Here is a 16,254-nt window from a genome sequence, read left to right as displayed (position 1 = left end):
ACCCAGATCCTTGACATAACGTGGCCTCGACAATGCCCCCCCGCATACATACTACTCGGACTCCCTCCAGTCACTATCTGGCAGAGTAGAGGTAGCAAGATTATATACTACCTGATCCGGAAATCTCCTAAAGAGAGACCAATAGGCTTGGTCTGGTGTACTAACTAGCGGCCGGCCTGCGAACACTGTTTTAGAGCTGTACCCTCGAAATGTAAGGAGGATTGGATCTCACCATGATGTTCATCATAACCTCAAAAGTCATCAGTCATACTGCATGATAGAAAAGATGGAGAAGGGTTGACCGGAACTTAGCTCTTGAGACCAAACATGGGTTCCGCCACTTCAAGCCTCCAATAAGCATTGATGAGAGTCATCTCATCAACCGGTGGTATCCTGTGTTACCAGGATTGCCTGTGTTACCAGGCAATATTAGGTGGTCATCTCTGAGATGACCACCTAATATTGCCTGGTAACACAAAGGCACAGCATTCCTCCACGTGGTGTGGGCGGCACACCTCGACCCCTGATTACGTTGGTCACACCTGGGTTGTCACTCCCCAGTGCTTGTGCATGGAGGTTATACCCAGGATTACTAACAGTCCCACCATCGTGAAGATGCAAGCAGAGGATTTGGTTGTCACAGACCATCCGGATTTCGCTGAAATTGGGTCCACTTGACTTGAATTTCACATGAATATCAGAATTATACTGATTTAAAATTAAGTGAGCTCATGCCTTATAAACTTCAACCAAAGAAAATTCTAGAAGACTGACCAGACAAACAAATTTATTGTAATAAAATCCTAACATATTATAGTATTAACAGTGGAAAATGATGGAAGAAAGCAAGCTAATACAACACTTCCTACGTCATCTGTCCAGACCATCTAATAAATTTGTATAGTTGTTCTTTAAATTTATTCAAGTGATCCACTTTCATAACACCAGACAAAAGTTTGTTCTGACAATCAACCAACCAGGAATTTTTTTCAAATCAGAAAATAGCTGATGGTGTTAGATCTGATGAATATGGTGGCTGGTTCAATCAAAGCCACAATCATGCAGTGCAGCCATGGCAATGGCAGACTTGTGAGCATGTGCAATGTCCTCGTGGAAAGGGACTCTTCTTATGAGTTTCCTTGGTGTTTGTCTTTGATGTTTTCATGAAATGATTCACAGTCTATATAATATACCCCTGAGATTGTCTGGCCTTCTTGAAGGTCAGAAAGCCACTAGCAACGCACCATCAGCATCCCACAATAAACCACTGCCACTGCCTTGCTAGCAAAAAAGAATTGACTTGGCTTTCTTTGGATGGGAGAAGAGCTGTTCCCTTTGTTTGTGCTGCTCCTTTGTCTCTGGCTGAAAGTCATGGACCAGTGTCTCATCCATGGTGACATACCTTGCAAAAAAAATTGCTGGATCTGCTTGAAAATGATGCAAATGTTCACTTGACTTGAGAACTCATGTTTTGTGATCTGCTGTCAACAACTAGGGGACCCATCATGCCACCACCTTTTTCATAGTGAGAACTGCTCACTATGTTATATGGTACACACACACACACACATTCAGATGAGACGCCCAGTATGGTAGCAATGTACCAAATTGTCACTCATCGAACACTCATCACAAGATCATGAAACTTCTGTCAACATATGGAGTGATTGACATCACAGCTCTTCACAGTGTAGGTCATTTTCCAGGCTCTACCTCCCTCGTTTAAATTCTGCTGTCTACTTCTTAACCAGGGAATAAGAAGGAGCATCCTCCCAGTGTTGTAATCATATCCTCAGGAATTGCCTTTGGCATTAGACCTTTTTCCCCCCAAATATTGTATGACTGCACAGTGACTGATTTTGTCCATCTTTGCTCATTCATACAAATTTATTGATTTCAGGACTAATTAAAAAAAAAGAGACATTATTGATATTGTGAGAATTGGTGAGTTACTACTGGAAAAGTTATACATTAAGTGCAGAAATTTTTAACACTATACCACTACCCTTTCATACCCAGGCCAAGAACTTTTCAAACCCCCTATAGTCTCACCATAATAATTATTACTGAGCTGAATAGGTTGTTGTTGTTGGATTTTTTGGTGCATCAGCAACTTAGGCTATAATGCACTAATTACTGTCTAATATTTTCTTCCTTTGTCTTACAAGTGATATGGTTTAGATAATGTGATATTTATTTATCAATTTTAGAAAGAGAAAAATATCATCCATGTCTTCGCGATCTCTTAGTATTAGTAATGGCCGCATGGTGTAAGTAAGCCTATGGCTTATGCTGCACCAGCCAAAAAAAAAACCGAATAAAACAATGATAAAAAAATAATAATAATAAATAAATAAATAATAATAAATAATAATAATTAATAAAAGAAAAGGAAATTAAACCTATCATCTTATGTGCTTCCCTCACCCGAAGGTACTATCCAGATGATCTTTGGATTTACCCAAACTGTCAACCTCTACCACCCATGTATGCAACCTATTCCACTAATTTACAACTCGCTGGCTAAAATAAAACTTCCTACAGTCCAATCTAAACATTTCCCCCCGTAACATGAATTTATGTCCCCTGGTTCTGGCATCATTTATAATCTTGAAGATTTCGTCCTCATTCATTTTATTGATGCCTCTCAGAGCCTTAAACACCTCAATAAAATCTCCTCTAAGGTGTCTAGTTTCCAAACTCTGCAACCCACATATTCGAAGTTTTTCTTCATAAGGACGCCCTTTTGCCAATCTCACCAGGCGAGTTACCCGTCTTTCTCTAGTTGCGGTCTCCATACTTGAACACAGTATTCCAAGTGTGGTCTAACAAAAGCCTTATATAATGGGATTATCACGTCCCTATCTCTACTTGTAAAAGTTTAATAGATCATCGATAGGACACCATGGGCCTTCCTTGCAACCTGTTTACAATGTTCAGAGAATTTCATGTCTGACCGTATTGTAACACCCAAATCCCTTTCCTCCAGTACTGGGTTTGGTTGTATTCCACCAAGTGAATAAGTTATTTTGGGATTACTGTTTCCTAGGTGTAATACCTTACACTTTGTTGGATTACAGCATAGCTGCCATTTTTCTGACCATTCCTGAAGTCTATCTAAGTCTCTCTGAAGAAGCTCAGCATGACAGTGATCATTAACCACTCTACCAATTTTAACATCATCTGCAAATTTAGACATCACGCCCTCTATCCCTTCATTGATGTCGTTTATGAAAATTAAAAACAACAGTGGTCCTAATACTGATCCTTGGGGAACCCCACATCTTACATCAACCCAATCTGAGGAATAGCCATTTATCACAACCTTTCCTTTTCTGAAATTAAAACCCATTCCTTTGCTTTTTACTACTGCTCCCTCTCTCATCATCATCCACCGTAGAACTCCGTGATCACTTCCTGCTACTGGTTCCTCTACTGTCAGCCCTGTTATGTCATCTGATTCATGGGTGATGATGAGGTCTAGGATATTCTTTTCTCTAGTACTTTCCCTGACATGTTGATACAAATAACAGTCATCTAGTTGATTTAAATATTTTGTTTCCCCGTGTCAAGTTTCCTTCCCATTTACTCCAATCAATTAGAGGCAAATTGAAATCACCCATAATAAGACATTGACACTTACTTGCCCATTCCATTTGCATGTAGACTTTCGTCATAATCTTCACAATCGCCTGGTCTGTAGATTACTCCTACTCGCATTATACCTTTGTTTCCAACTATCTCACACCATACAGATTCTATACTAGCACGTGAAATGTCTGAATCCGGGAAAGCTAACGTTGCAGTCAGGCTGCTTCTGATAAGAAGCATTACCCCACCACCCCTTCTATCTACCCTATCCTTCCTAAATACATTATACAAGCCGTACTGAAACTCATCATCCCCTATCTCCGGGTGACACCACATTTCAGTAAGCCCTATTATATCCGCGTTACTTGTTTTAACCAGCAGTTCGAATTCGCTCATTTTATTGACGACACTTCTAACGTTACTGTATAAACAATTAAGATTTACTGTTCTTGTATATTTAACTTCCCTAACACAGCCCTTGAAGTTCTTTAGGTTCTCTTCCCTGGCATTAATTACCTGCTCACTTGAAACGTTTCTGCCCCCAGAACATCTAGATAATATGTCCAGTTGGGGTAACAGATAAGAACTCTTGAGGTATGTGCAAGAGTTACTTTGACCAATATTATCAGATAAAGGCGTGTCAGTATTACCCACATTCCCCCCTAACCAGAAGTTCCCTGAACCTTTAAGGTATCCTCAATAATACTGGCAAAAACTTTTGCACCGCCTTTGTTTAAGTGTAACCCGTCTCTACAAAACAAATTCCTTCTACCTACAAGTGTGGGCCATGCTGATAGAAATTTTCCCCCTAAAGCCTTGCAGAGTCCTCCAAGTCTTGAGTTAATCCACAAGGCTTTTAACATATAATCCCTCCTATCGTGTCTGGGCAGAATTGCAGACACATAGACATTGTGGCCTAGCTCTCGGCATTTCCTCAGCATGGTCCTGTATTTTTCCAACAAATTGTCAGATTGTGTATGTTTAATGTCATTAGTTCCCACATGAATAATAATATTCTCTTTACCACCCCCTTAAAATCTGACAATCTGTTGGTGACATTGTTAATATTTGCTCCTGGCAGACATACCCTTGTTCTACTCCACCTATCCTTATTACAAAAAATATTCCGTTTCCCTGACAATGGAGTCTCCTAATAAAACAATGTCCTTTTTAACCAGAGTAGTTTGCACTTGGTTTTTCTGTTTTGAACAGACTGTAATGATAACTCGTTGCATTTATGAAAATGAGAGGAGAAAGCAGTTTTCCATTCTTTTAGATATAGCAGGCATTCTATGATTATATGTTTTACTGTTAATGAGCATAAGCAGTTACTGCATTGTGGAGGGTCATCATTTGTTCCTCATACATTCCTCGATCATACACACCTCACTCATAGTAATGTATGACCAATGTGTAATCTGGCTAGTATGGTTTCTTCCTTTCTGTTTCGTCTCAGACTAGATTGCCATTGTTTGGGTTCTCTCTTGATTTCAAGTAGTTTATTGGTATTGTTATTTGGTTTTTTTTAGGAGCATTGGCAAATAAGGCCATATTGCTCCGGGATATGGGGTGGTCATTCCCTGACCTTTCCGCATCCTCTGTATTTGGTGGTGACGGGCTCAAACCCCGGTCTAATCAAGAAGAGTCTGCTACGCACTGCTGCTCCTTCCCACCTGGCTACAGAAGCGCCTCAAGTAGTTTATTATTTGTTTGATCTCTCCACATGCATGTCCACTGTTCTTTACATGTCTGTTCGATAATGGATTTATGATCAGTATAAGGAGTCCTGAAATTAGATGGCATCACATTTGTAGCAATTTTAGGAGCTAAATCTGCCTGCTCGTTTCCAGGGATTTCAAGTGTCCAGGGATCCAAAAAAATATTACGAGTTGTCCATGTCCATGAAATAGCTGAATAGGTGAGTGCCATTATGGCAACTGACCAATAAGAGAATTCATAAATAAAGTGTATCTGTTAACATAAAAGAAAGACTGAACAGGTTATAGGATTGGATTATTGCTAAGGCAATGCTTAAAAGTACACAAAATATATTCGCACCACTTCAAATTCAAAAGAAATATATGAAGGTTCTACAGGGTACTGAGATTCATTTCTGATATTTTGACTAGGTAGTATGTAACTCTAATGTCTATATACAAATGTGCAAAACACACAACAATAAAAATTTTAGTTTTCTATGTTCACCACGAGTATGTTAAAGAAAAAATAATTTGACTTGTGATTATATGCTAACAAGTTATATCTCATTCATTCATTTTGTCTTTTAAGTAAAATTCATTTTACCTAAAAGATAAAATTAATTTACACTTCCTCACTTCTTTATTATCTTAAAATTAAATTAAGTCTTCAGTCTAATAAAATAATTTTTAATTAAAACACCACTTACAAATCCATCTAGTTTGGGTGCTTCTTGATTAATGATATCAACAGACATTAAGCTATAAAATCTTGGTTTTACAGCTGCACCTAATAACAAAAATAATACAAATGTTTTGTACACCAAATAAAAATCATTAAGAGTAATTACAAAACAATATAACCTTATTTTATATAAATTTTCACTGGATTATATTTTTAAACATGTATGAAATTGAATTTTATGAAAATAATTTTTAATATGCAAAACCATATATCTGAAAGCAATTTTTAATAACCAGGATTATTGACAGCACAGCAAACAGAGAACATGGTACAAAAGGTAAAAGGAACATAGTATATTAAATTTAATTATTATTATCTTTATTAAGCTAGCTGAGCTATATAGTATTTTTTAAGAAATGGAAAATTCTCAATTTGTAAATACAGCATTTTAAAGACAAAAAGATAAAATGTTTTTCCCCTCCTATAAAATGCTGCCCAAAATTTTCCTGCTCTTATAGTCTGAAGTATGGCTATATTAAGTGCATGCAGTGACAGTCTTTTTTATTTTTTATTATTTTTTTTAAGCCTTATGTATGTCTCATCAGAGCTCATTCTTTCCCAAGAAAGCGTTCAATAAAACCTTACTTGTTTCTATAAATCTCTTTCAAAAAATATGGAATCAGTGATGCCCTTGATGGCACCAAAGATGATGCAATCTTTGAAATGAAAATGAGAGTTCAGACCCTAACATTGGTGACGAGCGCAGATGTACAGAGTTTGAGATTATCCAGCAAGTGAATACGTTCTACACTGATATTTATTTTAGTGAGCACCTAAGTGTGTCTTATGATCCATGCACTTTAGTCTGGAAGATATGGTACAAGTCATCTAAAAGTGCATTGTCCAATAAATTTACAAAAAAAAAAAAAAAAAATAATAATAATATCATTATATACTCTCTGGGTTCTGTCTACCTTGTTTTAAAATTATATTTTAAAAAATTTATTATTGTTTTATAGTGACATGTATAGAACATATAGTACTCTAATAGCGTGTGTGTGTGTGTGTGTGTGTGCGCGTGTGTGTGCGTGTGTGTGCGCGTGCGTGCGGGCGCATGTGCGAAAGGACTGAAAATACTTCTTGACATTGGATTGAACTCCTGCATGATCATAATTTTTTTAAAAAATACATATGAAGGAATATTGCTCTAAAGAACAGATGCAGAAGGATTAATGAGGAAAAGTTACTTCATTAAGTTTGGAACTGAATTCTAAATGGATGTGGACTCGTTGGCACAAGTTCCAACTATTTTGGAAAAAAGGTGGAATTACAGACCTGAATTAGAAGAACAGGGCACATGAGGGAAAAAAAAAAAAAAATCTATGGAAAATTATGCAGGAGAAACTGAATGATTGTTTGACAGAGAGTGGAGTGAGTTATAAGTAAGAAATCATTCATTAACCGAATCTCATCTTCTAGACAAAGTATAATAATCGAAGGGAAGTTTTTGGTAACCACCCATATGTGAGAATAACATTCCATGGCAGGATGAATTTGTGATTCATACAGTTAGTAACTGTTTAGAAAAATGTAAGTGCATCTTACCATTCACAGAATGGTAGAATGGTAAGATGCACATTTAACAGATTAGACAGAATACTTGATGAGAATCAACTGAAAGAGCAAGCTGGCTTTAGGACAGGATTCTCAACTATGGATCACCTTCACATAATATCACAGCTAATGGAGAAAGCAAGTGAATATAAAATGCCATTATGCCTGGCATTTGTGGATTATGAAAAGGCATTTGACTCCATAAAGCATAAGGCAATGTTTCTAGCACTGGAAAGACAAGGCATAGACATTCCATACATACATACATCAGGATTTTGAAGAAAATATATGAGAATCCTATGTCCTTTATTAGACTAGACAAACACAGTAACAAATTTAAAATTAAGAAAGGAGTTAGACAAGGAGACAATATCTCCGAAGTTGTTTACTGCTGCCCTTGAAGAAACTTTCAGAAGATTGGACTGGTTGCAGAAAGGAGTCAATGTGAATGGAGATTATCTAAACCATTTACAATTTGCAGATGACATTGTGATCATAAGCCATAATCCTGAAGAATTAGAGGAAAATCTTAATAATTTTATGCAGAGTTAGTAAGGATTTTGGACTAAAGATGAATATGGTAAAAACAAAAGTAATGATGAACAAGTACACCACAGGAAGGGACGGAATCATTGAAGGACGAGAAATTGAAAAGGTGAATTCATATACTATCTTGGAGAGTCATTAGCTGTAATAATGATAATGACTGGAAGTCAAGAGAAGAATAAATTTCTGATGGATAGCATTCAGGAAGTATAGTCGCATACCAAGGAGCAATTTGTCTGAAACGTAAAAATAACAAACCGATGTATACTCCCCATCATGACTTATGGAAGTGAAGCTTGGGCACTCACCAAAAGAATGGAAGAGAAGCTGAAAACTAACAGCGAGGAATGGAACAAATTATATTAGGAATCAGACTGTTAGATAAGAAGAGAAACATGCAGATTAGCCAGCAAACTCAAGTAAAGGACATTCTTATCAAAGCTCAAGAACTGAAATGGACTTAGGTGGGACATATAGCTCGAAGTCACAATGCCAGATGGACTAAGAAAATAACAGAATAGTACCCAAGAGGAGCTAAAAGAAAACCATGAAGATGGATAGATGAAATTCAAGAGTTTGTGGGCAGTAAATGGATGGCCATTGCACAAAACAGAAGGAACTGGAAAGGCTTTCATCCTGCAGTGGATTGAAAATGGCTGATGACGATGATAGAAAAAAAGTAATGCTGAGAGAGAAAATTGTGTGTGTGTGTGTGTGTGTGTGTGTGTGTGTGTGTGTGTGTGTGTGTGTGTGTGTGTGTGTGTGTGTGTGTGTGTGTGTGTGAGAGAGAGAGAGAGAGAGAGAGAGAGAGAGAGAGAGAGAGAGAGAGAGAGAGATAATTCAAAATCTGAAGGCTCAAATTCAAACTTCCACTAATCCAAACCAGATTCTGGTTTAAATAATTTTTTTCCCAATTTTATTTTCTATAATAAAAATTAAATAAAAAAATTTTTATTTAATTTTTATTATATTAAATAATACTATCACAGAAGTTTTACAAGTAGGCATAGCCTCGTTACGTGAGTAGCAACAAGCAAGCAAGGTTTGCTACTTAGTGCATAGATCTGATATTGTGGAGGCACTTTGCCATGAGTGAACTCATGGGTATTGCACTGAATATTGCGCTACTCTAAAAAAGAAAAAGAAAAAAAGCACTACTCCAGTGGAGAAGTATATTTCTATTTATTTAAAGTGCATGCCAGTATCCAGAAAATGGTCTCATTTTTATTTAGGGGTCTCCTTGTTGGGTAGGTAAGCACTGTAACCACCTGAACAATCCAGTGAGGAAATAAATCCACAATATATGAGATGGTATAGAAGGTAAAATAAACTCAAGTAATTTATGGAAACAGCTTCATGTCACAAAAGTTATAAAATATCACCCTATAAGTAGGGCATATTCTCAATGTGTATGTAGCAATGAGCACACTAAGCTTGCTACTTAGTGTATTGACCCCCATTGGAGCAGTGAAGGATTTGTCAAACTGGAAGGTGGAATTAGTATACTATTAGCATTAGAGGTATATGATGCAAGAAAGAAAGCTTATACAGCATCAGCCAAAAAAAAAAAAAAAAAACACTTTCCATTCCACCTATCCATTTGCTCCAAAACTTTGTCTAGTTCTTCTTTGAATTTATTTAAGCTATCAACTTGCACAACAACAGATGGAAGTTTGTTCCAGCAATCAACTACCCATTAGCTAAAGGAAAATTTCTGCACGTCTATCCTACAACTGTCTTTCCTGAATTTAAATTTATGCCTCCTCAGGTTCATAATTGGAGCAAGAGGAAGAATCCCATCAGAATTCAGCATGCTCAACCCATTCAAGGCCTTATACACCTCAATCAGGCCACCTCGCAGGTGCCTAGTCTCCAGCCGCTGCAATTTGCAGAACTTAAGCCATTCTTGTTAAGAGGACTCCTTTCGTTCCCCTCACCAATCTTGTTGCCCTTCTCTGTACATACTCAAGCAACTCTACATCCTTCCTAAAATGAGGTCTCCAGACCTGTACAGTACTCAAGGCTTGGTCTGACCATCCATTGCTTTATACAAAGGGATAATTACTTCCTTTTCCCTACTAGTAAAATTCCTGTATATCACTGACAATACCCTATGACCTGCACTGGCAGCCAGTCTGCATTACTCAGAAAACTTCATATCAAACTATTGTAACAAGACCTAGAAAAATTAGGCAGAGGGGCTGAGAAGTGGCAATTGAGGTTTAATGTTGGTGAAGAACAAAAAAGACCTAGGGATAATTGAACAATTTGACATGAAGTTCTCTGAACAATGAAGACAGTCTACTAGTGCAATTCATGGGGAGGTTCTGTCCATGATATGCAGAAATTTTTCCACCATGTACAAGAAGGGTTTAATCAACATCTTGAGTACTGCACACAGGTTTGGAAGCCTCATTTTAAGAAGGATGTGGATCTATTGGAATGAGTGCAGAGAAGAGTAAAGAGATTAGTGAGGGGAACAACAGGATACTCTTAACAAGAAAGACTTTGGTTCTGCAAATTGCAGTACTTGAAAACTGCAAGGAGACCCTCACTGAAGTATTTAAGGCTTAAATGGATTGGGAAAACTACATGCTGATGACATCTCTACTCTTTCTCAGATGACACACAAAAGGAGACAAACTGAAAAAAATGACTGCAAGAAAATTGTGGAAATTTGCTTTCAGCCAGAGAGTAATTAATTGTTGGAACAAACTTCCATCTGGTGTTATGGAATATAATAATTTTGTAGTTATCTCTTATTGGAAATAATCCACAAAGTAGAGAACTTTTTTAAATTAATAATTAAGGAAAGATACAGTAGTGCATCTGACACTCTTAATGATATGAATGTATAAAATGCATATCAAGATAATTTGAGGGTTTTTTTTTTTTTTTTTTTTTTTATTTTCATTTCCAGAAAATTCTGAAGGTGCAGCTGGTATAGGCTACAGTAGCAGAAGAGAATACCCAGAACTGGACAACAAAGGTCTAGTCCAACAAATACTGGTTCTAGTTGCATTATGCAGATAATTGAACTTGGTAAGGTACTGCAGACTTAATGGTAGGTAGTGTTGTAATAAGGGCTATATTCAGTTAAGAGATGGCATCATCACTGCTGCCCACAGATGCATGCCTATAAGGAGACTAATTAACTGATCAGGTATATCCTAACTTTGCAACCCTCAGCTCCCACCCCATTCTTTGGCAATAACTGTTTTCAAAAGCATAATATGCCATGCTAATAGGCCTTCAAGCATTTCCTTAGCCTGTGTGGATGTGCTCCCATCCATTATCCAAGAAATGGACCATAATGCAATCTGCATTGTTTGAATATACTTGAGAAATGTTATTACTGCAAGGGCTTGTTGAATCCATGCTTTTCTGTACAAAACCAGGATGTTGTTCCTATTTAAACTATTACTGTATATTAAAGTATTTAAAAAAATAGAAATATATACAAGATGCAACCATAATGTAGCAAGATTAATTTTATGATAAATATACCTCAAAGTATACATCAATAAACTTTATCTGCTTCAAAGCAATTCTCTGCATAGCCACTTATGAAGCTATTCACTTTAACCCTTTCACAAATATGTGCATATATATCCATTTTAATGGGTGGTTTCTGGAGTGCATACATGCATGAGGTGTGATCAAACAATTTGAGGGCTAACTTAATATCTTAAAACTGCATGTAACTTAGTGAGTCACATGCAGTTTATGTCATTAGTGACTTGTTGCTACCTGTTCATCGGATCATCTACATAATAACACACAAATCACCTTCCAGTCAGTTTGAATTAGAGCATGTTAATTAAAAGTTTTAGGTGTTATTTAGCACTTCAAAATGAGTCTTTTACTGAGCAGCAAATTTAAAAATTTTTTGTTTTAAATCAGAGAACAGTGCCCCATGAAAGGGACTGATGTCTGTTGAAATATCCTTTTTCTGGTCACCCATTAACTTCAAAAACCAATGATTCAATCATTCATTTTTGTGATCTGATCAGGAGTGATCAATGTTTAACTATCGATGAAGTTGCTAGTGAGATTGGTATTTTTTATGTGACGTCAATTTATTTGAACACAAGATTTAGGAATGTGAAGCATTTCAGCCTTGCATCCTCAGTGATGTTCACGGAGAGTGGAGCATTTTCATGTGTCAGATTCTTCAGCACTGTGCCAGTCAAACACACTTTCATGTTATCAAAATTTTTTTACTTTTTTGCGAAATCTTTTTGAAAAAGGCAATCACACAGCTTGATATCCATCTGATTTAAGTGGGGGGAAGGAAAAAAACATGGAAGCAAAAGAAGTTGTAGAGGGCCTAACGTCATGAATAAGGTGGCTGACTGAGCTGTGTAACTGCCAAAAATTATCTCAATGAATGCATTCAGTGAGCCTGGTGAAAAATTTGTTCAGCTGGCCAAAGTTCTTTCCTTTCAAAATGAACTTAACTGAATGAATTTATTCAGTGAAATTCATTTCTAAATGAATTTATTCAAAAGGATAAAAAAAATAAAAATAAATAAAAATGTTTATACACGAACAACCATGCCGTATTAACAATTTTATTGTCATCACAGCTACACACAGTGCTCAGTTAACAATGTGCTGAGCACACAATGCTCATGTATTTAAAATACATCCTCTACCAAAGAGCATTTCAACAGTTATTTGTTCAATGATTTAAATGCAAATTTACTATTTATCTGAATAAACCAAATCTTTTGCACTTTAAATGTATTTAAAGATATATTAGATATCACAGCATGTGTTGTCACTAAAACCTTTTCTTCAAAACCTTTAAATTAGTCAAAAACTCATAGATTCCTTTCCCCCACCATCAAACTAAAAATTTGAATTGTCCCACTTGTGCCTTTCCCTACCATCACATAAAATTTGACTAATTCTTTAATCTAAAATTTTTATTCTTAAAATAATTAATTAAATACTTGCACAAATTGTTCTGGCTAATGCAGGTATAAAGCATGTCACCTCCACACGGGTGACACCCTACCATCCTCTAGAAACTACACAATTAAATCAGTCTCATTACTTTATGGTTGCAATTAGCATATTAATAAATGAGAAGAAAAAGCATACTTTGAATTTCATCAGCAGGTGTGTTTTTCGAATAGTTTCCTTCTAAATCCTTGCAAGGAAAATACAATTTGGACTGCTTTTTGGTATTATCTTTGTCAGAAGCAGTTGAACTTTGAGTGTTGAATAAATTCTTTTGAATCTTAGGGAGAGAAAAAAGAATTATATTAAGAAAAATTATAAAATTCAACAATAATCAAAAATCAAAATTGAAAATTTTTATGACTGATTATAAATATAATATTTTTATTAATATTTAATGAACTCACCAGCAGTGTAAAAAAAAGGAGGGGGGGGGTCAGCACATGGTTTGAGATAAAAGATAAGAACAGTCTTGTTATCCAAACAAAATAAAAAAAATAAGAATAAATAAAAAATAATAATTTCAGAACCAGCACACTTCCAATAATTAGTATTAGTATTAGTAATGGCCACATGGTGCAAGGAAGCCTATGGCTTATGCTGCACGCCAAAAAAAAAAAAATTTTAAATAATAAATAAAAAAAAATAAAATAATACGAAAATTTTTAAAATATAAAAATTAATAAGAGAAAAGAAAATAGACAACCTACACATTTCCCTCCTCTTGTAGATAATTATCCAGCTGACCTCTGAATATCACCAAACTGTCAGCCTCTACCACCCATGCAGGTAACTTATTCCAGTAATTCATAACTCCATTGCTAAAATAAAACTTCCTGCAATCCAGTCTAAACATCTCTCCTCCCACAACTTGAAATTATGGCTCCTAGTTCTCCTCTAAGGTGCCTAGATTCCAATCTCTGTAACCTACATATCTGAAGTCTTTCCTCATATGGATGCCCTTTTGCTGATCTCACCAAGCCAGTTACCCATCTTTGAACATTTAAAGAAGAACGTCTTTCTTTAGATGCAGTCTCGATACTTGAACACAGTATTCCAAGTGTGGTCTAACAATAGCCTTATATAACGGGATTATGACGTCCTTATCTCTACTAGCAACTGTTAGATAAATCATCAATAGGACACTATAGGCCTTCTTTGCAACCTGTCTAACAATGCTTGGACAACTTCATGTCTGATCATATCGTACCACCCAAGTCCCTTTCCTCCACCACTGGCTTTAGTTCAACTCCACCAGGTCTATAAGTTATTTTGGGATTATTGTTCCCCAGGTGTAATACCCTACACTTTGTTGGATTAAAGCATGGCTGCCATTTTTCTGATCATTCCTGAAGTTTATCTAGGTCACTCTGAAGGAGCTCTACTTGGTGGTGATCATTAACTACTCTACCAATGTTTACATCAATTGCAAATTTAGACATCACACCCTCTATCCATTCATCAATGTCATTTATGAAAATCAAAAACAACAGTGGTCCTATTATTGATCCTTGGGTATTCCCCACTTCTTAAATCAACCCAATCGGAGGAATAACCATTCATCACAACTCTCTGCCACCTACCCCGAAGCCATCCAGCTATCCATCTAAGAATTTTTTCCTGTGATTCCAACCTGTTCCAGCTTATAAAGTGACTGCTCATGTAGAACTGAGTCAAATGCTTTGCAAAAATCCAAATAAACAATGTCAAAATTATTCCCTAAATCAAGCTCTTGAGTGACCCTGTTAAAATAGCTAACCAGATTAGTTACACAAAATTTTCCCTTTACAAAACCATCCTGAGTATCCTTCAGAATTCCATTTCTATTTAAATGATTCTGAATTCCACCCTTGATCATTGCCTCCATGATTTTCCCTACTACTGAAGTTAGGCTGACCGGCCAGTAATTTCCCTCTTCATTCTTGTTGCCCTTCTCTGCTTCATGCTCAAGCAACTCTACATCCTTCCTAAAATGAGGTCTCCAGATCTGTACACAGTACTCAAGGCTTGGTCTGACCATCCATTGCCTTATACAAAGGGATAATTACTTCCTTTTCCCTACTAGTAAAATTCCTGTATATCACTGACAATACCCTATGACCTGCACTGGCAGCCTGTCTGCATTACTCAGAAAACTTCATATCTGACTGCACGATTACTCACACATCTTTTTCATTTTCTACCACCCTAAGTGTAGTACCACACAGTTTGTATATTTCTCTGTGGTTACTGCTACTCATATGCAGTACTTTGCATTTTTCAATGTTAAACTTCAGTTGCCACTTCTCTGCCCCATCTGCCCAACTTTTCTAGATTCTGTTGCAGTTGCATATTGTCATTACTATCATTAACAACCCTGCCAATCTTTGTATCATTTGCAAATTAGGCTGACCGGCCGGTAATTTCCCACTTCATTCTTGTGTATTGGGGATATATATTGGCACTTTTCCAATTCAACGGAATCACTCCCAAGTCCAGTGATGCTCTCATAATTAGCCTTAATGGCTCAATTAGCCTCAATACTCTTTTGCCACCTCCCTTAAGATTATAGGGTATATGCCATCAACCCCAGGAAACTTACTGGCCTGTAGGCTCGAAAGTTTTCAATAAACAAATGTGAAATTTCAACATCATTAATTACAATTTTTTCCAACTTCACTCCCATAATTTCTCATTGGCACAAATGGTTTTTCTTCTGTAAATATTGATGCAAAGTAACTGTTGAGTTCATCTGCAACTTCAGCTGGGGTATGTAATACTATCCCACGTCCATTACATAAGGGTCTGATCTCATTTGTCCTTCTCTTCCTTGCATTTATATATGTGAAGAATTCCTTATCCCCACTCTTTGCCAGCGATTTCTCATTTTATTGCTCTAACTTTTACATGCAGTCTTTTTCTGCTCAAGTAATCTGGCATCTGCATTATTCTTCCAAACTTGGAATATTCCTCATGGAGTATTTTTTAATTGTATTTACATATTCAAGGCTTTTGTGATTAATGTTTTAAAGGTATACCACAATTAAATTGTATTCACTCTCTATGTAATATCTACCCAGTTAACAGAGGCCATGTTTAAGGATTCGTAATTTTCTTTTCTGAAATTATAACCCATTCCTTTGCCTTTAACTCCCCCCCCCTTTCCTTCCCCTA

At 36.5% G+C, this 16,254-nt stretch overlaps 1 protein-coding gene across 1 annotated transcript in view; it reads right to left on the bottom strand.

Moving 5' to 3' along the window:
• The window catches only part of poe (E3 ubiquitin-protein ligase-like protein poe), an 849,790-nt gene that overhangs the window by 596,644 nt on the left and 236,892 nt on the right, over positions 1–16,254 (bottom strand). The window contains exons 20-21 of the mRNA XM_090388478.1: positions 13,243–13,381; positions 5,999–6,078 (exon numbers count right to left, since the gene is read on the bottom strand). Of these exons, the coding sequence (XP_090244604.1) occupies positions 5,999–6,078; positions 13,243–13,381 (219 nt within the window). The remainder of the gene's footprint in view (positions 1–5,998; positions 6,079–13,242; positions 13,382–16,254) is intronic.

The sequence above is a fragment of the Mastigoproctus giganteus genome, chromosome 14, assembly GCF_048544385.1.
Source record: "Mastigoproctus giganteus isolate SK-2022 chromosome 14, ASM4854438v1, whole genome shotgun sequence".
NCBI classification, from domain to species: Eukaryota; Metazoa; Arthropoda; class Arachnida; order Uropygi; family Thelyphonidae; genus Mastigoproctus; species Mastigoproctus giganteus.
The sequence above is the reverse complement of the archived record's forward strand: the minus strand, read 5'-3'. Positions and strand labels throughout refer to the sequence as shown.